The sequence below is a fragment of the Patella vulgata genome, chromosome 7 (genome assembly GCF_932274485.2).
Source record: "Patella vulgata chromosome 7, xgPatVulg1.2, whole genome shotgun sequence".
Taxonomy (NCBI): Eukaryota; Metazoa; Mollusca; class Gastropoda; family Patellidae; genus Patella; species Patella vulgata.
The window spans coordinates 37,474,899-37,501,485 of NC_065885.2; the positions used below are offsets into that span (position 1 = coordinate 37,474,899).

General features: G+C 37.1%; 2 protein-coding genes across 3 annotated transcripts; one reads left to right on the top strand and one right to left on the bottom strand.

Moving 5' to 3' along the window:
- Window positions 1-2,188: 2,188 nt before the first annotated feature.
- LOC126828733 (ATP synthase subunit gamma, mitochondrial) lies at window positions 2,189-10,275 on the top strand. The gene is made up of 7 exons (XM_050558706.2): window positions 2,189-2,273; window positions 5,269-5,303; window positions 5,606-5,737; window positions 6,056-6,257; window positions 7,419-7,562; window positions 8,920-9,140; window positions 9,989-10,275. The coding sequence occupies exons 1-7, from the start codon at window positions 2,227-2,229 to the stop codon at window positions 10,087-10,089; spliced, it is 882 nt and encodes a 293-aa protein (XP_050414663.2). The 5' UTR covers window positions 2,189-2,226; the 3' UTR covers window positions 10,090-10,275.
- Window positions 10,276-11,939: 1,664 nt separating this feature from the next.
- On the bottom strand, window positions 11,940-24,535 carry LOC126828719 (protein SSUH2 homolog). 2 transcript variants are annotated; one of them, XM_050558685.2, is made up of 13 exons: window positions 24,263-24,535; window positions 21,858-21,910; window positions 20,186-20,329; window positions 19,656-19,725; window positions 18,726-18,855; window positions 17,999-18,059; window positions 17,453-17,577; window positions 16,742-16,804; window positions 15,612-15,715; window positions 14,868-14,960; window positions 13,884-13,986; window positions 13,467-13,571; window positions 11,940-12,706 (listed from the first exon to the last, which is right to left on the bottom strand). In XM_050558685.2, the coding sequence occupies exons 1-13, from the start codon at window positions 24,268-24,270 to the stop codon at window positions 12,560-12,562; spliced, it is 1,206 nt and encodes a 401-aa protein (XP_050414642.1). In that variant the 5' UTR covers window positions 24,271-24,535; the 3' UTR covers window positions 11,940-12,559. The 2 variants fall into 2 exon arrangements, with proteins under 2 accessions (XP_050414642.1, XP_050414641.1); XM_050558684.2 differs by lacking the exon at window positions 24,263-24,535 and adding an exon at window positions 22,563-22,679.
- Window positions 24,536-26,587: the final 2,052 nt, after the last annotated feature.

Genomic DNA, 26,587 nt, shown 5'->3' on the forward strand with positions numbered 1-26,587 from the left:
ATCAAATCGAAGTCAACGTCAGTGGGTTCTATTAAATGCTAGTTTAGACAGGGTCATTTGTAAGCCGAACATGTGACGTTTCTTTATTTGTTCTGTTGGGGTTTTTTTTTTTTGATTTTGTTCCGTTTGACTTTTTATTTAATTTATTGTTCACATGTCAAAATCCATGAGGATGAATGCGTTACAACACGGCAATAGCTTCCATCATATTCAGATTTAGTTTTTTTAAAAATCCATTAGTATTTAATGCCCTGTCATCGATTCTCTCGGCATAATCTGTAGAAGATAAAATAAAACAATAAATCCTGGTAAGATTAGATCACATCGTCCATTTCGCTACAAGGAAACTGCCAACAAACAATTGATCGATATAGAAATTTGATTTAAATGGCATCAAATCATTGTCTTTATTTTTTTTATAGCGATTAATAAACAAGGGGCTAGATCTTGTCCAATACAGGGTACATGTATTTCAGGTTGAGTTGTGGGGGTTTTTTTTATTTTATTTTTTTTTATTTTTTGAAAGTACTAAAGGCAAATCAATAAATGTATATAATATCAACCAAACGAAACCTAGTGGCTGATTTACCAAATAAATGGTACTTGACTACACATGGAATGGAGAATGGTTGTAATGAAAATGAACATAATTTTGAAAACTGGTTGTTCCGATGACGCTTGTCTGGTTTTCGAAAATTGCTATGGTGGCAAAATGGAATTGACTAGCGCTTCCTGGATTATGGCCCCTGATTGGTCGAAGTATAACATTTTTAGGTTGTGGATTCTCTAGGGGTCACAATTTTTTTCAGATTTTAAAAACCGTTTAGATATATCACCATTCCACCAGAATGAAGGTTGGATTGGAATTTCTGGAAAATTGAAATGAAAGTGCCTGACAAAATGGCCGCTCTTTGTACGCAAATTGTGTACAAGTATGTAATACAAAGGTTATGGACTCTCTAGAGGTCACAATTTTTATCCGATTTTGATTAAACGTAAAATATATCTTTATATTCCAAAAATATCAGTCCATTTTGATATTTGCGCATTTCAGACCATAACTTTCTGGATTATGACCCTGATTGTACAAAAAATCGTTTTTGTTTTTAGCTTGTTCTCTATCCATCTCTTGCAAAATGTGGGCATATCCTGCCTGGCAGTCGCTGGGGTTTTTTTTGGTTTTTTTTGTTACGTTTGCACTTCCTAAGGGTTACTTTGCGTGCAGTGCCAATTTGTATACCAAATCTAGTCTCGGTTGTTATAGCAACGAGGAATCAAACAGATACATAACCGATGCGGTTTCATCCCGGTCTGGTGCCAAATTGAGTACCCAGTCTAGGCCAAATCTAAATTTCTCTTGGCCAATATGATAGGTGTATCAAGGACCGTATACATATAAGAAATGAATTTTGAAAAATATATTTATAGTATGCTTTCGATCCGTATTTATTTGTTTTAGTCAGGAACTCTCACTAGCCATCAACTAAAAGAATAGCCATAAAAAAAGAAGAGGGAAAGATAAATCTAATATGTCATAGTTTCCTTCATTAGCCTAATTGGTCAGAAAGGGGGGACCTTAAACCCATTTCTCTTTAACAAATACTTTCCGAAATAATAATATTAGATGACACGATGAGTCACATGACGCTAACGTGAACACGCAGGCTCGAGTGTTTTGTTGGCGGCATCCGCCTGAGACTGTTTTTTAAAATGAAACATTTTTGATCTTAGTGATAAAAATAAATTGTCTTTTCACAACAAATATTTTGTTTTTTTACCCAAAGACTGTATTGTTGTTTTTTAGGGGTTTTTTTTTGGTTTTTTTGGAAGACTTGATAGTAATTACTATCTATCTACAGTAATTCTATTTCTCTCTTTTCACCCCGTTTGAATAGCATTTAATGTTGACTTTTTGGCCTAAAATCGAAGAAGAGTGTTTAAATTTCCATGACGTAACTGTCTTAGATTCCTTTAACCAGGCCTAGCAAAAAATCTAAACGATCAACCCCCTTCAATACTTTTATTCAGACGAGCTCTTGAGCTCTTTGTGGTTATAAAGATTGAGATCATCGGAATTTTAATTTTTAAAAACATGTTATAGACAAAGAAATGTCATGAATTTAGCATTGAAGTCAATTGGGAGAGAATTACTAGTTTGATTCCAGCTTCTATTATCAGAGTTATTTCCCTTGCATATGAACCAGCCTCGATCCCGAAAATATCAAGATGGAAGCCGTGTTTTCGCGATCGGTGCAGATATTTACGCCAACATGGTAAGGTTTAAGGCCAAATTTAGATTGTTTTATTTTGAGGATGTATGTTTTTAAATGGGAATACGTTTTTTAAAAAAAAATCAAACTACAATCATATTCATCTTTGTCAATAGCCCTATACCATCATAAAAGTGAGTGCCCTTGAAGCCGGTTTTTCAGAATGGGATGAATGCCCTTGCCAACTTCAACACTTGATTTGTTGAACCAGATTTGTAGCTCTAGCTCATGCTAGTTTAATTATTCAAATATATTCATTCTAACATAGTGACAGTTTTTTAATAGTCACCGAGGGATTGAATCTAGATAAACGCTACATTAAATTTATAGTAACCAGACCAACTCGGACCAAAGACCATTCGGAAGACAGAAGAACCAGTCGCACTGACCAAGATAGAAGATCACTCTGACCAACACCCGGTCCGATACAGAAGATCACTTGGACCAAATTAAATTAAAAGATTAAGCTTACTCAATATTAGTTCAGCTCGGAATCTAGGTCTCATTACACTCACACTGTACGTTCAGTAACCGTCCTATTGATTCCTGGTCGAAACAGAAATCGCTTCCCAGCCAATTTTACTCGCCAACTTTTTACTGCTAAACGGTGGGGTGTCAATCCGTGTTACCGCTTGTACAATGTAAAGGAACATCTTAGTGAAAAAATAAGACCTTGGTTACCTCGCTAAAGTCAGTATAAGCTACACAACACGCTGCTAAAAAATACATCCTCTCCCATCCAGTTGCCTTTTTGTCGCCATTACACTCTAAATATTGGTCAACTTCCATATTTAGGAATGGGTAGCACGTCATTTTGGTCCCATGTCATTTCGGACTCAACACAGACGACCTTTCGGACACAGATGAATAATTAAAAGACTGTTGAAAATTTGTGTGATATATTTGTAATAGCTGTTTTTGTTTTCGTTTTGCCCCCCCCCATTAATCTGGTCTGTCCTCTGTTTGCCCCCCCAATAATTTTAAAAAGTATTTGTGATACGTTTCGGTAATCAATACCTTCTACTGTGAATAAATCCCACATCCCCACTCAGTCATAAACTTGCATGTTGTAGAGCATTTCCGACAGTCTATTTTTCAAAATTTTCTTGGCGAGGTCCCCAATGGACTAGCTACTTTGGCGCTCACAATGGGAATCATTGAGGTTCGCAAGTCCGTTCGTTTTACATTTTGTTCTCTAGTCGGATAAACTAGTGATCAGGCGACGGACGGTATCTGGTCAGATCTATTTATCTCGCCGATCGGTGCCTGACAGAATACTGTAAGACAGCATTTCCGGCAGTCTATTTTTCAGAATTTTCTGGGCGAGGACTCCCTACTTTGACGCTCTTGAGTGGGCTTCGTCGTGATTCGCAAGTCCGTTCGTTTGACACTTTACCTCATCGATCAGTGCCTGAAATACTGCCAGGCTGCATTTCTGGCAACCTGTTTTTCAAAATTTTCTGGGGGAGGCCCCCTACCCCTAGTTAAAGCTCGTGCCTTTGCCCCCTTAACCTTGGACTTTGTCCCAGCTTTGCCCCTCCAATCACCGACGGCTGGCGCCGCCACTGTATCCGATGCCATTGAGTTGATTTGTTAATAAATGTCTAATTAATAGTTTATATACCATTTCAGACCTAAAGTAAAACCTGCAATAGGAGGATTTAACTCTTGCATAATGTATGTTTAAAAAAGGAATACTGTGCTGATTAATTTATTTGAAAATATTCACACGACACATCATATATGGTTATTGAAAGTTCCTACCTAGCCCAGTTAGAATAGGACGTTAAACCCCACTTCACTTCAAAGTCCCTACCAATTTTAATGATAAAATGGAAACTGAACTTTGACATGCATTCCACAACACGCTTGCAATAGAAGACAGTACAGATCAATAAATTTAGTAAGCACAAAGAATTGTCTTTTCAGAAGTACATACGTACAAGTATACAAATTAATAACTACTCAGTTCTCGATATTTTGTTGATTGAAATTTTTTTTCTGTGCTGCATGATGAGATAATAACATGGGTAAGTAGGCTACAAAGAAAACATATGTACCGGTAAAATCAAAACAAACACAATTCTCAAGTTATTAAACCAACACTTTATTATTGAAACCAAAACTTTGGTCCGAGTTGTCTTCTGTCTTGGTCCGAGCGGTCTTCTGTCTTGGTCGAAGTGTTCTTCTGACTTTTGTCAGAGTGGTCTATCAACTGGTTTGAGTGGTCTTTGGTCCAAGTTGTCATGTATTCGAAGATAGGCCACACAGTTCCAATCTGTAAAAAAGTACTGACTGGTATGATCTGTTATTTTGATCATACATCTGTGGACGCTTGATTACTTTCTTTCCTCTTGCCTTGATCACCCTGGTCCAGGTCTATGACAGGTCTAGTTCCAGCATTACATATTACACTGGTCATTAGTCTGATGTGGATATTACCATGATGGTCAGATGATTATAGCTTAAAACATTGAGATAAATCTAATAGTAATGGGTTTGTGTTTAGCTGCGATGTTGGTACATAATACAACGTTCTCCTCCTGAAGATGAAGCTGTCTCCAACGGAGCTGTAACTGAGTATGAATGAATTAGAAAATTCCAATTATGGCAAAAGCACATGGATAGTGTCTATCTGGAAATCAATTTCCATTCAGAAAATTGTCCAGCACTGGCATGTTAAATGTTGAACATCACAGTCTGTTTTAATCATTTGGTACGATATATCCACCATGTTGGTACATGTATCCATTCCACACAATTGTGCGTACATAACGGTTAACTACACAAAATATATTTATCTAGGCTGATCGTATTGTCTGACTAAAATTAATTACTGGTAAGAATGATTAATGCATAATACAACAGTAGAACCAGACGGGTACATGTAGGCACATATCATACACCCATCAACAATATTCTGTTGATATCATAATTCATCATGAAACTAATATATAATTGAAAACGCCTCTTTAGATTATTTTTAATTTTGTTTCAGCACCCACGTGCGTGGCATGGCTACACTGAAGGACAGTAAGTATCTATGGAACCATTTGTTAAGATTTTTGGCACTCTCTGGATATTTCAGAATCAATAATGTCTAGATCATCATACATGGATGTAAAAACCCAGAAGGTGGAATGAAACTATCTGATTGGCAGGAAGAATTCAAATAAGTCCTAATTTCCACCAGCCATGTACAGCAAATACGACACTAGTCTAATTTAACCAAAACGCATCAAACTTAAGTAATAAAGAGGCTGAAATCTGGTTAATCAAATGTGCAAAACTTAATCGACAATTCAATTTTTTGTTTCATTGTTTTTTTTCTTCAGTTCGTATCAGACTGAAATCTGTTACCAACATCCAAAAAATTACAAAGTCCATGAAGATGGTGTCAGCTGCCAAATATGCTCGGGCTGAACGTGAGCTTAGACCTGCTAGACCGTATGGCAAGGGAACACAGTGTGAGTATATTATTATAAAAAGGGTCTTCTTGTGTCTATGAATTTCTCGTATGGGTGTTTGTTTATGAATTATGTATGGTCCGGTCCTCCTGCACTTGCTATTACAATGTGGTATAATTCAACAATTGTCATAGAGGAACGACAATGGATATTGTACAGTACCAGTGCATGTAAAATAGCCCCTGTTGTTAGTTACAGTTTACATATAAAAGTAGTTAAAAACCCTGGCTCTATACACTATCTTATTTATTATAGAGAAGAACCATACATAAATTTTCATACATGCAGATTTTTTTAATACAACTTTCTATATTTTAGCCTTTTACGATCGGGCAGAGGTTACACAAGATGACAGTAAACCCAACCATTTAATTGTGTCTATGACATCTGACCGTGGTTTGTGTGGTGGTATCCATTCAAATGTTGTTAAAGCCATTAAAGCAGAAATTGCAGAAAAGAAGCCGGGTGTTAACTTTAAGATAGTTTGTATAGGCGATAAAACAAAACTTGTTTTACAAAGGTATATACTCCGTCCATGATTACTATCACTACAATAAATGTTACCTATTTAATTTGGAGAGTGGGATTGATCATTGAATTATACTGCAAAGGTCATTCAAATCTAATTAGATTTATGATTTTGTTTTGTTCCGTCTTTATAGTTCTGATTTTCTATACTACACAAGTTCTAGCAAATATTTAGCCCGACTGACATTTATACGGCTGTCGTCTGCTATGTTATACACATTACATAGCTTCTGTGAAGGCTATATGACAACATAAATAGAGAAAATAGTGTTTAATGATCGCTTGATACATTTTGGAACTAACATATGGTACAATGTTATTGTGGGGATCACGTGGCTAAGTGGGTAAGACGCTCGCTAGCCTGGAGGTCGGGTGTTCGATCCCTGCATTGGCCGAGAAAGTTCATCCAGATTTTCCGGCGTGGTTCTCCCTTGTCAGTGATGCAAGACGGGGGGGCTGACAAGGAAAGCTGTCTAGTCATTCGGATGGGACGCAAAACCGAGGTCCCGTGTACACATTGGCGTGCACGTAAAAGATCCCTTGGCAGTTGGAATTTGATATAAGAGTAGGCTGTAGTGCCGCTGTGTGGGCAAAATTTCCCTCATAGCACACTGTATGGCTTATGCCCGTCTTCATTAGCCCAGGTTAGGAGCAGAACAGTAGGACGTTGAACTCCATTTCATTTCATTTCATTTACAATGTTATTGCAGTAATTTGTTGTGCATATGGGCCTTTTGCAGTGCAATGAAACTGTAGGTAACCCAGGAGGTTGGGAGTGTGGCTCTACTCTTTGTCATGTACAACCTTGGTACAGAGCCCCCGTCTGCCACATGATCTAAACACATGCTCTTGACCCCCCTCCCCCCCCCCCCCCCCCAAACGCCTTTGTAGACTATGTATAACTATTTTAAATTATAGTGATCTTACTACAAATCTGACTACGTACATGAATAGCAATGCACCATAATTTGAATAGCGACAAATTGAAACTAGATGTAGATCTAGATATTCTGTTACATCAACATGGTTTTAAATCGGAAACGCATTGCAAAACATTTCATAACAAACTGCGGTTGTGATACTCATCTAGACTACTATATGGTATTAGTAATATGGGAGTTGGCATGCCTAATATTGTATATTATTTTTTCAGATTGTTTAATCAGAATATGTTCTATTCTTTTAACAATGTTGGTAAAACTCCACCCACATTTGCTGATGCTAGTTTCATCGCAAAAACAATCATGGAATCTGGATACAAGTATGACTTTGGAACAATGTATTTCAACGTTTTCAAGTAAGATTTATTTTTAATTTTTTTTTACAAGATGTTCTGGTTACTTTATCTCTTTGTATGAAGCATTGTTAATTACATTTCAATTGCTGCATTATGTTAGTTACCAATTTCTTTCTAAAAGTTTGAATTAGTTGACATTCTGAATCATGTTTGCTTTTCTAAAAGCTTGGTGATCCAGATGAAAAAGTCGATATTGTCTTCTCTAATTGTCCCCAACCTTTCTAAGAAAGCTGGGGACTATTAAAATGGGTCTGTCACACTTTTTGGGACACAATAACTCTCCTAGTTCTAATTGGGCTAGAATGTTCAAATTTGGTGTAGGTGCTTTTTATGTGAATGCCTTGATGGAATTGAAGATAAGCAAATTGATTGGTTGATGCTTTGGGGCACTATAACTTTAACTGGTGTATAGTTTCCTTTTACCAATACCTTGACTAAGTTCGATAATGAGCATTTTCTGCTCTGGGTAAGCAGGCAGGCTTTGGAACACAATAACTCTACTTCTACTAATTGAGGTAAAATGTTCAAACTTTGGGTAGATGTCTATTAAGTGAATGCCTTGACAGTGTTCGATCATGGGTATTTTCCACTACGGTTAAGCAGAGACTTGGCTAATTGGCTAAGGGTGTTTCAACTTGATGTAGATGTTCATTAGGTGAATATCTTGACTGAGTTGAATGATTAACATTTTCCGATAAAGCTAAGCAGAGCTAAACAATTTCATTGGTCGATGCTTTGGGACAAGATGACTTTTATTCCAAATGATGGAGAGTGATGAAACTTAGTGTATAGTTTCTCTATCAGGTACTTCAAAACCTTTACTGATTTTGATTGTGAACATTTTCTGCTTAGACTACTAAGTATAGATAATCAGTTCGATTGCTCAATAGTTTTCAAAATGATAAATGTGCAATTGATTATTGTCTGTCAACTATTTATTTTGGGACATCAGCTTCGCTGTTGGCTTGTTTCCTTTGTTCATAGATTTTAAATTTTTAACTATTTTTGAGACGAATATGCTTACATATATATATACACATGTCCATATAAAAGTTGTGAAGTTTGCTCATTACTATGTGTAAGCAGTGGTGTATTGAGGGGAAGGGACACTGTGCTATACCATACAACCTAGCACCACCGAGTTAGTCGTCGTTCTGATTTTTAAAATCAAATAGATTATAATGATGTGTTGAGTTCTTTACCTCAAAGAAATGGCGGACCCTTCAGTAAAAAAAAAATTATCCTGCATTCTCTACTGGTTTTATGTGTCTTGCTTTTAAAAACACTGTATACATGTATTTTCTTCATGTGAAAATAAAGAGAATGTTCTAAACGGTGTTTATATCTTTTATTTTAGGAGTGTTGTTTCATATAACACAACAGCTCAACCAATTTTTTCGGAAGAGTCTGTAGCTACTGCAGAGAAATTAACATTGTACGACAGTATAGATGAAGATGTTTTAAAAAGCTACAATGAATTTGCTTTAGCTAGCCTCGTTTATTATGGTTTAAAGGAAGGTGCTTGTAGTGAACAGAGCAGTAGAATGACTGCCATGGAGGGAGCCAGTAAGAATGCCGGTATGTTTTACACTAAATAATAATAAATGCTCAACCACAACATCCATCAAGAAATAAAAAATTCAGATTTAAAATGACAATTCCTTGAGATTTTTTGGCTTATATCCCGTTGCAGCGAATTTGTAATGAATTTAAAATTTAAATGACGCAAATCAATACAATATCGTAACTAACAGCAAAACTGCTTCTGTTTTTTTTTTTAAATGCCCACACAATAGAGTTTATATTTCTTGATGGATCCTAGATCCATATCAAATTTGGTCACAATGTTTTGAGATAAGCTGCCATTGAGACATAGCTACTGTGTGGATGTATTTACATGGTTTGCATGGCTTTCTTCTAATTCTATTGATATTAAAGGTTAGGGTTATATTCAAAATGCCTTTCTTTCAAGTACATGTAGTTCATATATCTGTGATTTTTGTTTTATTATTGACAACTTAAAGATACATTATGAGAGATTAGATAAAGAGCTGGTAGTTTTCACTATAATAGTTAAAAACTAGATAATGTAAAGGGAATTTGTTGAAAATTTCAGTCAAATTGATCCACCCTGAAACAAGTATTCAGCGATTGAATTTTGGGTCTAGCCTCGATCATCATTACTAAAGTGGTGCGGTAAAAATCATAGTCTCCATTATCCACTTTTTTATTTAATTAAAAGCAGCAGACGGGTTCTAATCCAGTAAATATCGCAGGCTAGCGATGCCATGGAGAGTTGATTATGGTCTGAATAAGTTAATTAATGACTAATTAATAATTTAGATAACATTTCAGGCCTAAAGAAAGACCTGCAATTGACAGATTTAGCTCTTGCATAATGTATGTTTAACTTCATCTTGTTTCAGGGGAGATGATTGACAAACTACAGATGACTTATAACAGAACTCGACAAGCCGTCATTACTAGAGAACTTATTGAAATTATTTCTGGTGCTGCTGCTCTTTAATGTATCAAGATATATATAGTCAATGTTAATACTGGATAATTATATCTATTAATTTAGTCTAGATTGTCACACACAAGGACGATATACTAGACTTAAAAGAGTGCTCTGTACAAAAACTATTATAAATTTAGAAAATTGAAAAAAAGAAATGTTGAAATTGGAAAATAAAAAAAAAAGTTGCAAGTAGTTTTGGTTTGATAAATTATGTGATGTAGTTTCATTAAGAGATTCTTGAATTAGTTTTAAATGTTAGGCTAGAACAATTTCCAGGTTCAGCCATAGTTCTGTCGGACTACATTAAGTAGCTAACAATGTATAAAATTCTCGCTAGAAAATTATGGGTCAGTTGCCCAGAAATGTTAAGGGTATGCTTGGGGATCCCGAAATACCCCTTGTCTTGGCACTCAAGACTTGTTCCAAGATGGCTGAATCTGCCGCGACGCCGCTTGTAAAGCCAAGGGCCACTGGGCGCCAAACTTAGCTGAGTAATGTGCCAGCGGAATCCATAGAAGAATATTTCCGAAGATCTGTTTTCATCCCTTTTGTTGATAATGTTGTGTCCCAACTAGAAGATCATTTCAAAGGCAAGTCTCACGATGCGATTCAAGCCCTCTATCTTCTCCCTTCCAACTTCCAACATCTGGATCACCACACAGAAATGAAATTACTAGAGTACATGTATTATCATGATAATCTTCCGTCTCTTTACAATTTCCAGCAGGAACAGATTGTGGCGGCGCTACTGTTCAAACCGAGACGAACTCCCAAAGACGCTCAAAGAAACGTTAGACCTGTTAGGGGATGAAGGGTGTGAAATGTTGTACGAAAATATCGCGACAATCGGGACTGTTCTCAGTTATTCAGCCACAAGTGGTAGTGTTGAGCGCACGACTTTGCGGTTTGTCAAGTCGTCATATCGTTCCACCATGGGGTGGGGGGGGGCGGTTTAACGCATTGGTACTGCTTGTTGTCCACAGATATTCATCTCGATTATGACAAAATCATCGACAAATATGCCCTAAAATATCCGATATGTATGCTGTTTGTGAATCCACGCACTGAGGGATTTGACTGAGTGAATTTTGGATGTGGTGACATGGACGCTAAAATGAACCAATCTCCGTCAATTCTTGATTCCGCTCGTTTGATGTCATGATCTCTGGCGCGGTGCCATTTTTTTAGGGAATGCGGCATCAATGATCACCCCTCAGCTGGTAGGTAGGTACCGAAACTCATGTTGTTTAGCTTGGAAATCGTAATTTACTCCGAAACGAGCCGGTTGGTGACTTGGTTGTTTGACCGTCAGTCCGCCTACCAAGGGCCAGGCTTTGCACTCCCAATTGGGGCAGCACCCCCCCCCCCTTTCTGAAAATTGTGGATCCGCCCCTGATCTTTGTGATTTGTGTAAATTACCTCTCAGTGGGAACCACTTAAACAATTGAATCACCATACATACAGATTGTAAAATAGAAAAAAATGTTCAGATTCTGATTTGGCTGGTGGAATGCATAGTTCACTATACGGACAAAAGTAATGTGGCTGGGGGAATTACAGAGACTCGTAATCTGCTTCGGCGTGTTTGAAGTATTGGTGACCGAGTCAAATCAAGACACCCAGACACAACACGTCACATAATAATTGGACTAGGGTGTATCTTGATATAATTGATTAACAAAATATATCCTCGTTTGCATATTTTCACGAAATTATTCCCGGATTCATCTGTATTTATGACTGCCCGTCCAATTCCTTAAGCCTACACCAAAGCGCCCGGAGTAGGATTCGGAATCGTACTTGCAAGTTACCCCCTCCCAAACACACAATACACAAAACAACAATTAATGCAAACAGACGGCATTATATAAAATTTACAAACTTTTATTAAATCAAAGAATAACAAAGTCATACAACACAATAAATTAGTCATCATATCGACATATTCTTGGGGAATTATATTCGCAATTGTATAGATCATAAATGGTGTTTTAAATAAGAAATCCACTTGTTTTGAAATAATTGCATTCTAGAAGAGTGATAGTTTGTACGTGTTTTTTTTAAATGCCAAGTACAAGTTTAGTACACTTCAGACGTAGCTTGTACTTATTATATGATATTGTGTATGATAGACAAGACTCAACTATTACAACAATCACCGTTCTCTTTACAAATCTATGTAGTTGGACTACTAAGCCCATTTACCGTAACGGAAAACCGTAACATTATGAAGATGACTATTTTTGATCAGCGGTTTAAGGTGATCTGACTTGAGCATGTTATTTTATTTTTAAATATCTGTATATAACTCTGTTTTCAACATACACAAGAAAGATAATTGATAGCACAAATATATAAATGATAATAAATTACACAGAATCTTGTTTTTTGTTGATTTTGGGGGAGAAACTTGAACAGCAAACATACATTTGTTATCAGTGTATTCATGCGCTGTAATTTGATGGATACTTGTGTATTACTGGATGGAACAACCCCAACAGCATTTCTGTGGGTAATCCGGCGCAAAAACTTTTTTCTCAAATCCATACACAAAATAATTTGCATCGCTATCCTTCCACTTGTAATAGGCTTGTGTTACAGGAATTATTCTAACCTTATGTCTCTGTTTAATAATAAAAAAAATAAAACATCATAAATTGGTGTTTTTAACTGTGTGATTTCGTCAGATAAATGAAATGAAATGGGATTTATGCCCTACTCTTCAGCTCCGACTGAGTTAATAAAGCCAGTGTTTCGTCAGATAAGCATTTTTCTGAAACAACCGACATCTTTAGAATTAGTTGTATAAATGAATTGATGTAATACAACTACATTGTTTGAGGGGAAGGTAAGGTGCATTAACGTGCATGATACTATGATACTATAAAGAAGACGACATGTAACAATTTCTACTCTTCAACACAGACGAGTGCCAGCTAACTTAAGGTAAAAAGTTATAGACACGAAATGAAATGGGGTTTAACGTCCTACTTTTCTGCACCGACTGGGCTAATGAAGACGGACATACGCCGTAAACAATGTTCTAGGAGGAATATTTTCGGGTTTAAACTGTCAAGGGTTCTTTTATGTGCACGTCAATGTGTACACGGGACCTCGGTTTTTCGTCCCATCCGTGTCGGGTCTTGCACCACTGACAAGGGGAAACCACGCCGGAAGTACCCGAGGAGCTGTCTCGGCCAACATCGGGAGCGAACCTAGGACCTCCTTATTAGCGAACCACCATCTTACTCACTGAGCCAGCGTGTCTTCCGTGTTATAAAAAACACCTTAGCAATGGTTACTTAACTCAGTTGAATAGGTAGGGTGAGAATTAAGACCCCCACATTGAATATGTTCTCAGAACTAATAAAACTCCAAAATACCTGCATTAAAATACGTTCATTTGCATAGCTAGACGCATGTTTAGCTACAAGGTTCTTTGACGCCATGTTCACTTCTTGATCTGGAAAATGAACAATTGGCCATACCTGGAATAAATAGAAATTGAGTTGACTGCACATTTTTTACATTTCCAGACTAATTTAGTACAATTAAATCTTCTATTTCGTTTGCTTATAAAAGGTAAAAAGGCAGAAACAACGAAATTGCGCTGTTCTTAGTGACAGGTGACTATCTTTAATCGTTTGAACGAAAGAGCGAACGTGCTTGTGATACACCGAAGATTCACAGCGCAACGCTGTAGTCAATTCACCCCACCACACCCATCGGGTGAAGTATACATATAACTGTCGTGCTATAAATGCCATAGAAACAATTTACGTACATAAATTGTTACCTACCCTAGGAACTGTTTCTTCAAAAGAAATTTGTCCTGAAACACCACGGATTAGTTCATCTGGTAATGCTGTTCTTTCTACAATATGATCCTCCAAATGATTGGTCCTATAAAATATGTTTATTCACAATCATATTCCCCAATTTCAATTAGTTTCACATTCGGTAAGTGAATTATAAGAGATGATGCCACGGTTTCTTAATTCAAAATACTGAACTGATTTAGATATTTATGCAAATGTTATTAAGGGGCAATATACTCAGTTGAATTATAAAGTAAAATGGATCTGATTTTCGAAGCGAATCTAAAAAATTACGGGAAGACGATCTGGGCGAGTCAGTTCATTATGCAAGCATGTTGCCGAAAAATGAAATGGTGTTTAATGGCCTACTTTTCTGCACAACCAGGATAATGAATACGGGCAATTTTGCCCGGACATCGGTACAACGTACTATTCTTTATTTCAAATACAAATTGCTAAGGGCATTTATACGTACAAGCCAGTGTGTACGAAATTCGATTTTTCGTGCTATTCGAACGACTAGACGATGTTCCAGGTCCGTAACTGGGGGGGGGGGGCGCAGGTGCAAACGTTTTGTCCCCCCCAACTCCCGGTGAAAAACTGTCGACCACAAAAAAGATAGATATGGATTGTCCGTCAATTTTACAGCACCCCTGAGAACACTTCCCCGCCCCACTCGTTGCTCTGAGCTAGTTACGGCCCTGCGATGTTCCTTACCCGGCGCCCACCTTGCACCAAGGACAAGGTGAAATCACACCGAGAAAATCCTGCGGAACTCTCGCGACCTGGATGGAAACTGTAATCTCCTGGTTAGATAGCCTGTGCATTTCTCGCTGAATCACGCGTGACTCCCGAGAAATCGGAAGGTATACTCACGTTATATTGAGTAGGTTATTCAACACGCGATACCGAACATATATGACACAAAGGACATCGATAAACATTAAAACAATATCTTATTCTTACCATAGCACCGTTAATTTAATATAAAATTTTAGACTAGCTCTACCATCACATACTGTACATGTTATCATACCATAACCATCACACGTATAACATCTATACAAAATATACAAATTAACATATAAGTGAGTAGAATAGCCCAAAAATCTTACAAATTAATATACATTTCAACAAACCGCATGAATAAAATAACAGAAAAATCATACTAATCTCTGGTTAAAGTTTTTTGTTGATCTCAAAGTTTGAAAATGAAATGGGGTTTAACGTCTGAGTCTGACTATTCTGCACCAAACAAGCTAAGATGAGTATACGCCATGCAGTATACTATAATAGCAATTTAAAATGTTTTGACACCAAAATTATAGTAATATCTATCCTGCTTTCCTCCAACTGCTAAAGACAACGGTGCTCTGACGTAATCATTTTATTTAGGTAATGGCGCTTGGTGTTTACATGTTTCTTCAAGTATTTAGGTAACCCGTTCGACCGACTAAACTTATTACAGTTTCGTTGAATTACCCCCCAATGAACTGCGAAGTATCGTATATTTACAGCCCTCATCCACTGAAGTTTACTATATAAAAGCGACTCATTAAAAGCTGTAGATTGTAAACTGAATTTCTCTTGAAGTAAAACATATGAGACTTAATGTTGCCAACAATACATATTTTAATAGGTGTGGTTTGATGGTACCAATTGATGGTTACGTATGTAGGATATATTGAACTTAATTCACTGAAAGCATACCTTCGTCTACCCGAACCATCACAATGACAACATGTTCTATGTCTACGTTCCCCATCTTCATAATACGATTCTCTACCACTTCCATTACAAGAATGACAATGTAACTATAAGAATAATGAACATCATATAAAACAATATCACACAGAATCTTGCTTAAGGGGTTATAGTCCCAGCCAGAAGTATTGCTTAATTCTGAGCGAAAATTCTTGTAAACCATTATACTCATCCTATGCAACTATCTGAAACCCCGTGATTAAAACACAGATCCAATTTCGTTTCGTTTTTATAATTAAAAAAATCGATTTTACTTGTCTTTACTACACTTGGATCTGGAAGCGTTGTTATTTAACTCGTGTTCTGCTTGAAATGAGGGGTCAGCCAATCAAATGGTCTGTCGAATCGAGCGTTTGACCTTTTTTGCGCGGAAGTAGACATTAGCGGCAATAGAAATCAAAACAAAGCAAAAGTAGATAAAAAATACATGGCGGTCGCTAATACATGGTTAATCGAATGACTGACGTAATCGGGTCAAATGTCGCTTGCTTGGTACTTGAAGTCATAGAACTCCCACTATGATTTGTTGATCTACATGTAGTGTAGGCAATCGAAAGTATAAAAAACGAAACGAAATATAGATCTATATTTTATTTAGATTGCGTGATTCATTTTCGAAGAAATAAAAACTTTCAGTTTCCATGTGAGATTGGCTACAAATCCCCAAATCCTAGGCGACGTACGTGTCTAGTTAACAATGTCTATATACTTGTCGAAACTAGTGGTTATACCAACATACCCAGTATAGCCAAATAGCTGAATATTTTTATTTGGAAATTTCTGATCGGGTAAAGGACAATATCGTCGAGTTGAAATAAGAATAAGTCCGTTCAGATTATAATATACAATCCATAGACGAAATTTTCCTGTTTGACTTAATTCAAATTAATACCGTAATGAGTATTACTTTACAAGAAGACAATAACAAGCAAAATGTTTGCCATAAACGAAAATGATCCATGCACTTGATAGACTTTTTACAGTTGTAAGCTGGAAGATGACTTTTTTTTCATAATATTAAAACTTGAAGGATAGATATCATCAATCGAAAAGAAAAAAAAACATAGATAACTTACTCTTCCACGACCTTGACAACGAAAACATCGGATTCGACCAGTAGCAAGACACTCATGACACGGCTACAACAATAGAAGCACAACAATTATGAATAATTTCCATAGTTGTTATGGATTTTTTTCTTTTCCAAAGCTGGTTAAAATATTGGGATATAATCCTAGAAGCTCCAAATTGTATTGGATAACCCGACTTTGAGGATAAATACAGCGTTCTTAAAGGTGTGAAGTGTGGGAGGGGGATGGGTATTCTCAGTTGCAATGATAAACCAACTGTCAGGTATCATGTAAAACTGGACATAGGGCCGGGGAAAGGTCACTGTCCGAGCAAGATCTCATAGCTCGCATTACATTCATATATATAGCCAATGATGAAGTATCTATCTATATATATATATATATATATATATATATATATATATATATATATATATATATATATATATATATATGTGGACTAGGTCTTTTAGGGACTCTATGATATATTTGCATTTCAATAATTCGCACGCGATCAGGGTTTTTTTTTAACCGCTGCACGGAAAACGGGAATACCGGAGAAAGCAACCGAACGGTGAGATAAGTGACCCTGTCCATTGTTACGCACAATTCTGGGTTCAAAACCACAACACTTGACTGCAAGACAGACCTTAAACTCACCCGTTAAACCACTCGCTCACCCAGCCCCGAAATCACCAAATAAATACAGTGACAGACCTTAACACCAGCTGTGTGAGGAACTTCTATCTCAATTTTACCATTCTGAAACATGGCTGTTGGCTGTGCTTGAATATCCCAAGGACCGGGGGCTGGACCATTCTGAGGAACATCAATAGTTTGACCTATAATAGATTAACAAAGCTACAATAAAGTGGACGTTGTCAATTCCACAAGCAGCACATTTGAATAGAATGGCAATACTTGAATTTGCGTCAGTGTAAAAGATTCTTTCTACTGTATTTATTTATTTAGAGAAGCTGGATTTAGATAGTTTGACTAATTTATTTTCAAAATGCAACAAAATGGATCATATACCCGTATCTACAAGAAATCACATCCAACAGATTAATGCTTTTAGCGAGACCCTCGTTCTTTATGGAAAACAAACCGAACTAAAAGAAAATCCTTTAAAATTGGTATTCAGACCACATGAGACTCAACTTGCATGTGTACATGAGCCCCAATTAAAAGCCAACTTGCATGTGTCAATGGTGGGCTTATAGAATTTTGAAACAAAACGTGATTAAGAACTCCCAAACTTACCAATAAAAGGTTCATACGCCCAAGCCGTTGTCCTACCCTCACCAAATGTTTCTAACGTATACTGAAAACAAGATGTGGTCTATTTTTATTCTTTAAGGTAATGTCATTGGTGACACAGACATAGTGGTAATGGTTCGTTATTCGCAGACAGCGAAAAAAGATTTAATGTCACATCGCACAAAAAAGAAATTTCAAAACTTTACACTTAAACCGACATTCCAGTTTTCATAAGCAGCTTTAAACTTCAGGTGGAAGATCTAGAATATATTGGAATCTGTACCAATGCCGTGTTCTAAAGTCGAAGAAACTGGTGGCCACTACAGAGTACTCTGTAAATGTGGAATGATTAAAGGGCTAGTATCATGCAAAGACGACAAACATATATTTTTTAACAGTTGTTTTTAAATGCTTGGACTGAATTACATGCAAGGATTGTATTATACAAGATTGTCGTATATTTTCTTATTAGGCTACCCCATATAAATACATCATTTCCCGATTATGCTGTACTGCCTCAAGTTCCAATGCATGAATATTTTTTTAAATGGTTTATTTAAATTTCGTTGGCCCCAAAGACACTTTTCTTCATGTAATGCTACAACAGTTAGATTTCGAAATTCATAATTTCGTTTGATCTGACGACATTCCATTATCTACAGATATTTTATTCGGTTGAATTCTTTATTTTAACGATACTCACAATACGAAAAAGAATGTTACAACTTACATGAAAGGCGCTGGTTGATTTTAAATCTGTGTAGTTCATTTCTTGTGCTGCCTTCTTGCCATAACAACAATGTTCTGCTACAAATGATAGCAGTGCCTCTCTAGCCTCTTCTTCTGTTATTGTTGGTACACTATAACAGAAGTTTACATTGTAAATGTATATTCAAGGAAACTTGGTTAAAATAAAGAAGCTTGACTGAACATGTAAAGACATTTCCATTTTTTATATATATTGGTGCTTATAAAGCTGTTTAACTGAACATGTAAAGGCATTTTCAACGTTCTTTTCACCCCCTGATAATCACAAACTTTTTCTCATTATCAAATTGGTTCTATGCTGGGATCCAGGGCTGACCTCTACATAACACGAGCAAATTCGTCATAATCAAGTTTGACTGTATTATAATGGCATATTCAAAGTTCTTGTTCGTGAAAACACAATAAAGCAAACAAAAATTAGAAAACACATATTTAATATTGAATGACTAGTCAAAATACTTCCTCATAAACAAATTGAAACAAGGATACAATAAATGTGAAACAAACATATGAAATGGTTACAGGAAAAGGATTGGTGTTGATTTTTCTATTACTAATAAATTTGAATATTTGTCTCTTTAGACAAGTTAGGTGGATGGGTTGGTTTTTAAATCGTAAGGTCCGCCACAGAGTGCCTTTCCTCCGTTGAGTTCCTTGGTGGCGGGTGGGGTCTAATGGATCAACGCGCTCGCTGTGGACCATGCGGCTTTTTATTTATTTATGGATTCGATCTCGGGTTTGAAACATTACCAGGAGTAGGGTCGCCTGATAACTACGTAGATTTTCACCCCCCCCCTCTCTCTCTCTATCTCTCTCTCTCTCTCTCTCTCTCTCTCTCTCTCGAGATTAACAGATTAATCTTAAAGGCATGTTACACTACCAAATAACTTACGCTTTAAATTCTCTATTTTCTGGTGGTGCACCTCGTTCTGATTCGTCGTATGACGGTGGAGGGAGTGCCGCTATAAGGTAACATCAAAATATATAATTAGTTTTCCTTATGTCGGTGTCAAGTATATAACTGCTAAAGATCAGAACTCATATTATATAGTGAAGTGAATTGGCTAGCTTATTCTTAACTGATATACGGGCAATTCCATCTTGATATTGTTAAGTTCTGTTCAGTATGTGTATTAATCAGATCACTTTAAATTTGATTCGTTAATAAATTATAATATATACCTCGGCAACTAAACATACGCACAAGCGGCCTTGTCAATCTAGGCGCCCGTAAAGGTTGTCAAATCGCTTCATGAAGTATTAATTCAGACGGTAACTTCAGAGTGGATGTGCGGAGAGACGAGGGCGAGGACAAAATAAAACAAACGAAGAAGTTCGTAAGTGACTACAAAGCAAAATATTGAAATATCATCTGTTATGATTGTCTATATTATCTAAAACAAACTAATGTAGCAAACTTACAGGCATTAAAACCGATGTTTTCATAACCTCCCACAGCTTCTAGTTGACCTGGAGGTGGGGCAGTAGGTCCGGGAGCTTTCATATTAGGATCATCTTTAACATCCGCAGCAGGCATCTGACCTTGGTATGTCGACGGGGCACCCCCTAAAAATGAGATTTAAAAAGTTATGGAAGGCCAAAGACGGATCCTAAACATTTAATTGGAGGGTTATTTGGTCGAATGATCAAAAACAGTTTCAATGTATCCGCTTCTACAGTTGCACGCGACAAGGAATAAAGGCGGCTACAAAACTTCGTTGGGTTTCTCCGACTTCTCTGGTGTACCCGCTAAGAATAAGATACTATTGAAATTAAATGAAATGGAGTTTAACGTCCTACTGTTCTGCTTCGACTGGGCTAATGAGGACGGGCATACGCCATACAGTATGCTATGAGGAAAATTTTGCCCGGACAGTGGCGCTACGGCTTACTCTTATATCCAATTCCATGTTACAAAGTGACAGATGTTATGGATAGTTATCGTGCCATCTTGGCACATGAAAGCAGAATTGATTAAAATATCCTTATGTCGGCTATTGGCACCCGTGGTTGTCCAGATGACACTCATTAGTCACTACCATATTATAAACTTATAGCTGGCCCGGTAGGTTGGATGGCCGAATGGTTAGCACGTGCGTGCTGTATCATAAGGCCTGTCATTGAGTCAACTGGCTTGGTTTCGAATCCCCGGTTGTACGTGACAAGGAGTAGGGTCACCTGTCCAACCTCGTTGGTTTTCTCCGGGTCCTCCGGTTTCCTCCCACTGCTAAAGACCCCTACGCGCAAGCGAATTATTGAAATAAAATTAAACCATATATTAGTCCCGAAATGACCTAGTTTGTGTCGAGTGGACGTTAAACCCCATTTTTCTCTCTCTATATATATAGCTGGCCCATTTTCGTAATGCCATTTGTCTTGTAAAGCAATCTGTACTGAACGCTTAATCTGGCAACATTAGCCAGATGTGTAATCTTGTGAGATCCTTTGTCTAGAAGCGGGATTTAAGCAGGAATCAAAAGAAGATTATTCAGTGAAGGCTATGAGCGCCTTGGGTTAAGGCTAGAACAAGAGCGCCGATCTCGAATCCTGGCCAGAGAGCCGAGCTGGAAACAAGACTGCTACAAGACAAGGAATCTGGTAATTAAATATTATTTAAGAAGTCTTATATGAAGTTTAAACCAGTGTTGTCATCCAGAACCGATTCAAAGAACTAAAAGTGAAACATTCAACTCCCAATGGATCTTTACGTGCACGCCAATGTGTACACGGGACCTCCCTTCCGAGCGACTAGACAACTGCCCTTGTCAGGCCCTCCCCCACTGACAAGTGTAAATCACACCGGGAAGTCCGGATGAACCTTTTCGGCCAACATCTGTTGCTCCCGAATAAGATGGACAGGCGACCCTACTCCTTGTCACGTACAACCGGGGAATCAAAACCACGCCAGTTGACTCAATGACAGACCTCATGATACAACGCGCACGCGAATAAGAAGTTAAAGGATAGAAGTCATGTACCAATCATCTAAAGTAAAATCATAACCATATCAAGCGCAGTGCTGGCGCTAGAGATAGAAATATAATGCTCTAAAATGACAAGTTTATAATAATGGAATATATTAGATTTCAACTACCTGGAGGCGCACCGGGAACAGCCCCTGCTGGGGCACCACCACCATACCCTGTACTGAAAATATACAAAACAACACAGCATAGACTCGTTGTTATAATACATTATCCAGTCTATAATTATAGACACGTACGATAAATGTTATCATACTTAATACACGTAACGCCTTGATTTTCAGTTATTACAATGGTACTGCAATATAATAGTATTAAGCGTTATTGTAATCCTTCAAAACCAATGCGTTTTATGCATTCCGTTTTTACACCCGTTTTTATAATACATTATCCAGTCTATAATTATAGACACGTGCAAGAAGTGTGACTGGTGGACAGATTAAGATATTCAATGTTATCATACTGAATACACGTGACGCCTTGATTTTCAATTATTACAATGGTACTGCAATATAATAGCATTAAGCGATATTGTAATTCTTCAAAAGCAATGCGTTTTATGCATTCAGTATAGCAAAAGTTTACACCAATATGCTGCGTATATATTATCGGACAATATATATATATAAGGACGTTGCATTTGTGATGCAATGAAATGAATCACAATTTAAAATACATCATGCCCAAGACATCTTATTAATTTCTGTCGGGAAATTTTGTTGCTTGAGCATGCACATAGAAATCTAAAAATACTTCCGTGTAGGCCAACAAAATAAATTAATGCTCAATCAAAATCTACTAATATATGAACTCACCCAACGGCTGGAGCCCCACCTAGTATGGGTTGTTTTTCTGACATCGCTTCTGACGGAAAGGGGGGAATCTACAAGCTTTTACCCGCCTGTATCAAACGGTGTTCACGTATAAGCATACAGTGCACACACAGTCACATGATAATAACGCCCACAAGTTTGCGAGATAAAATTTTAATATATATATATATATATATAGTAACATACAATAGCCCATATTTGGACATCACGTGACTTACAAGGATAAACGATTAAACCACCCTGTTGAATAGTCTCTATCATCCAGAAAAATATTCTACAAATATTAGTCTGGATGCGTTGTCATCATTTGAGAAAAAACTTGGTCGTCGGCTAGATTATCCGGTCTTTTACATTATCATAGACAAAGTCTAAGGGAGGTAACTAGTCACAAAACAAGATGTTGAAGCCCATTAAATTAATTTAAAAATGCCATTTCAAAAAATCCATTTGATTGCATTACCAGTTCAATATCCAACCCTCTTAGGTTTTTTTTATTGTAAAATTTCTCTCTTCATGGGCCATATGTTTTTTTTTAATTAATCCTAATTCGTCGTCACGATTCATGTTTGTTTATAATATTAATGCAAGAATTATGGGATTTATTGCAGAAAGAGGCACAACTCTTACTTGACGTTGCCAAAGATACATTAAAGACCATACTCCCGGTTACGCATGGGCAATGGACTTTTCGTCAAATATTGACAACGGGCCCAGACTGTACGTTGAAAACTAGGGGGTTCTGGGTGACCGAGACTACCTGTTTAGCAGTGCATTTATTTCTGCATGTAAATGGCCATAAAATTAAACACAACCTCGAATTGATACATGTTATATTAATTCGTAATAAAAACACTTCGAGTAATCCCATTTTCATTACATTACCCCATGCACACTTACTGTTTAAATGTACAGTACTACAGGCGGGGAGTTGAATAAGTAGTACTTCTTTTAAAGATCAAGCTTTTTCAAAATGATATTAATTAATCCAAGTTAAGTGTAATATCTGTGTAAATAATTTACGAATTGAGATTTCATGGATACAAATTAATTAGATATAAAACTGTAGCAAATGTGAACGGACATGGCTAGCGACATTTAACATCCAATTTTAAATTTGGAAATGTTAAAAATCAAAATCAAAAGTTTGGGTTGATACTAGTGCACATAAATATGTCGTTACTCAGACGAATGACAGTGTTGTATTTAGAAAGTACTTGCAATTAATCATTCACCAAATAGTATACCTATATACACTGTCTGTGGTTGGTGCTGTCATTTCAGACCTATATTAGTAGGCAGAATAGTACGAAATTAAACCTTATGTCATTCATTCATTTCTCTTTGGTCCAACCTACTGTTTTGGTATTTATCATTACACGACGACAGAAGCCAGTGTCGCTCGCAAGGCAGGATATTCTTATCCATTTATGAACACTTGATACCGCTTTTCACTATATAACTTTGGTCATATGACGAGTTCTCTGACTGCCGTTGTTTGATTTTGCCGAGGATTGACTGATTTTAATATCTTTTCAGCGTGCTAGTCCAATTTCTTACCATGAGTACTAAGAGCTTACTAGAAATTAACGCTCTACGACATCACTTCGACTCCAACCACTTTTTAAATCCCATTGTATTCCACCCCACTATTCCATTCTCAAAAAGATTTAAGATATACTCACGTCGCCATATCGTAGAAAGAATCTGGCAAGACTGGGGTCGAAGCTGATAACTGTTGATTATAGTATGAGGTTTGTATCAAATAAGTTTCTATCTTTATCTTGATAAGTTTTAAATTTTATCGTCATCTGTATCCCAAAACAAGTTTAAACACGCAAACTTGCAAGAAGTCTTAAAGTTTACACAAGAATCATTCGGATAACATTGCGCAACCTATAGGCAAGATCCGGATCATGTCATTCATATCATAAAAGCAATGAATGTTGAAATGAAACGTAAACATGCTACGGACGGGTGATATTTAGGTCATAGTAAATCCTTATACATTAGACTAGTACAAGGGTCTATTTGCCAATATCCTATTATAATCACGGTTATATCAAGCACATAGAGTATATAATTACTCCTAGTATAATTCTAAGAAATACAATTAAAGTTGCTTGAATAGGATACCACCTCGATGTCACATGTATCTATTATTATAATATTAAAATGGAGTAGTGCATTTAAAGGTGATCTCCCACACATGTATCTACAGTAACAAGTTATAAAATGAAAGGAAATGGTGTTTAACGTCTTACTGTTCTGCTCCGACTGGGTTAATGAGAGAGAGAGAGAAATGGGGTTTAACGTCCACTCGACACAAACTAGGCCATTTCGGGACTAACATATGGTTTAATTCTATTTCAATAACTCGCTTGCGCGTAGGGGTCTTTAGCAGTGGGAGGAAGCCGGAGGACCCGGAGAAAACCCACGAGTTTGGACAGGCGACCCTTCTCCTTGTCACGTTCAACCGGGGATTCGAAACCACGCCAGTCGACTCAATGACAGACTTTATGATACAGCGCGCGCACGCTAACCATTCAGCCATCCAACCCCCATCTGGGTTAATGAAGACGGGCGGGCATACGCCATACAGTGTGCTATGGGGGAAATTTTGCCCGGACAGTGGCAGTACGGCCTACTCTTATATCGAATTCCAAATGCCAATGTGTACACAGGACCTCTGTTTTTCGTCTGTCCTGCACTACTGACTAGGAAAAACCACGCCGGAAAATCTCGATGAACAATCTCGGCCATCACCGGGATCGAACCCGCGACTTTCAGAGCTACAAAGAACGATGAAATCACTGTGGATAGCTACAAAGAACGATGAAATCACTCCAAATTAGGGGTGATAACTGAACGGAGAATTTGAAGGCCCACCCCCTTTAATAATTACTTGCTTATTTTGCACTATAAAAAATATATGTTCGGAAATGGAACAGTCTGAACGAAAATAACCCATTTCAGTAATAAATGCTCCACAGACAAAAACTTTTAAAGAAATATAAAAGCAATTAATCACATTATGTTCACATTCTTGTGAAACAAGTATAAAGTCCAGTATTTCTGAGATAAAGATAATCTTATCATCAACAGTTACATTCAAAATTTATTTGTAATATTAATCAACATTCGTGACCTTAATTCATATACTTGACCCCAATTGATATTAGCAAGTTTGCGTGGTATTTGGTTCTGTTTGATCGAATTGTTAATGGTGAGAGAGAGAAATGGGATTTAACGTCCATTCGACACAAACTAGTTCATTTTGGAACTAACATAATATGGTATCAATTTTATTTCAATAATTCGCTTGTGCGTAGGGGTCTTCAGTAGTGGGAGGAAACCGGAAGACCCCGGGGAAAATCCACAAGGTTGGACAGGCGACCCTACTCCTTTTCACGTACAAGCAGGGAATCGAAACCACGCCACCTGACTCAATGACAGACCTACTGGTCAAACGCGCACGCGTTAACCATTCGACAAACCAACCCCATAATTGTTAATGGAAATGAAATGAAATGGGGTTTAACGTCATACTTTTCTGTCCAAAATGAAGATGGATATAAGCCATGCAGAGTTCTTTTGAATGACATTTTCACACTTTTATTTCGATTTCAAACTTTCAGTAGATCTTTAACGTGCTATCGATAGGGTGTCTATCTTGAGAATGTGGCACCGGGATGAAACAAGGATCTCCTCGTTAGTAAGCTTGAGCCATAATTAACGAGCTCGGCCACTGTCTCTCTCAATGGTTAATGGATTTCTATTTGGTTTCTACTCCTTTAGATATTTTACACTATTGTGTATTTCCAGGGAGCTAGTTGAGCACTTAGGAAAAATCACAACAATGCGTTGATGAGACGTTAAAGATACATTGTCAAGAAAGTATTTATCGGGTGGTTATTTTCAATAAAAGTATGGCAAATTTGGTATATATGGAAAGTACAGACCCCCAATCTTACTAGAAAAATACTGGAATACCCGAAAAACACCCACGG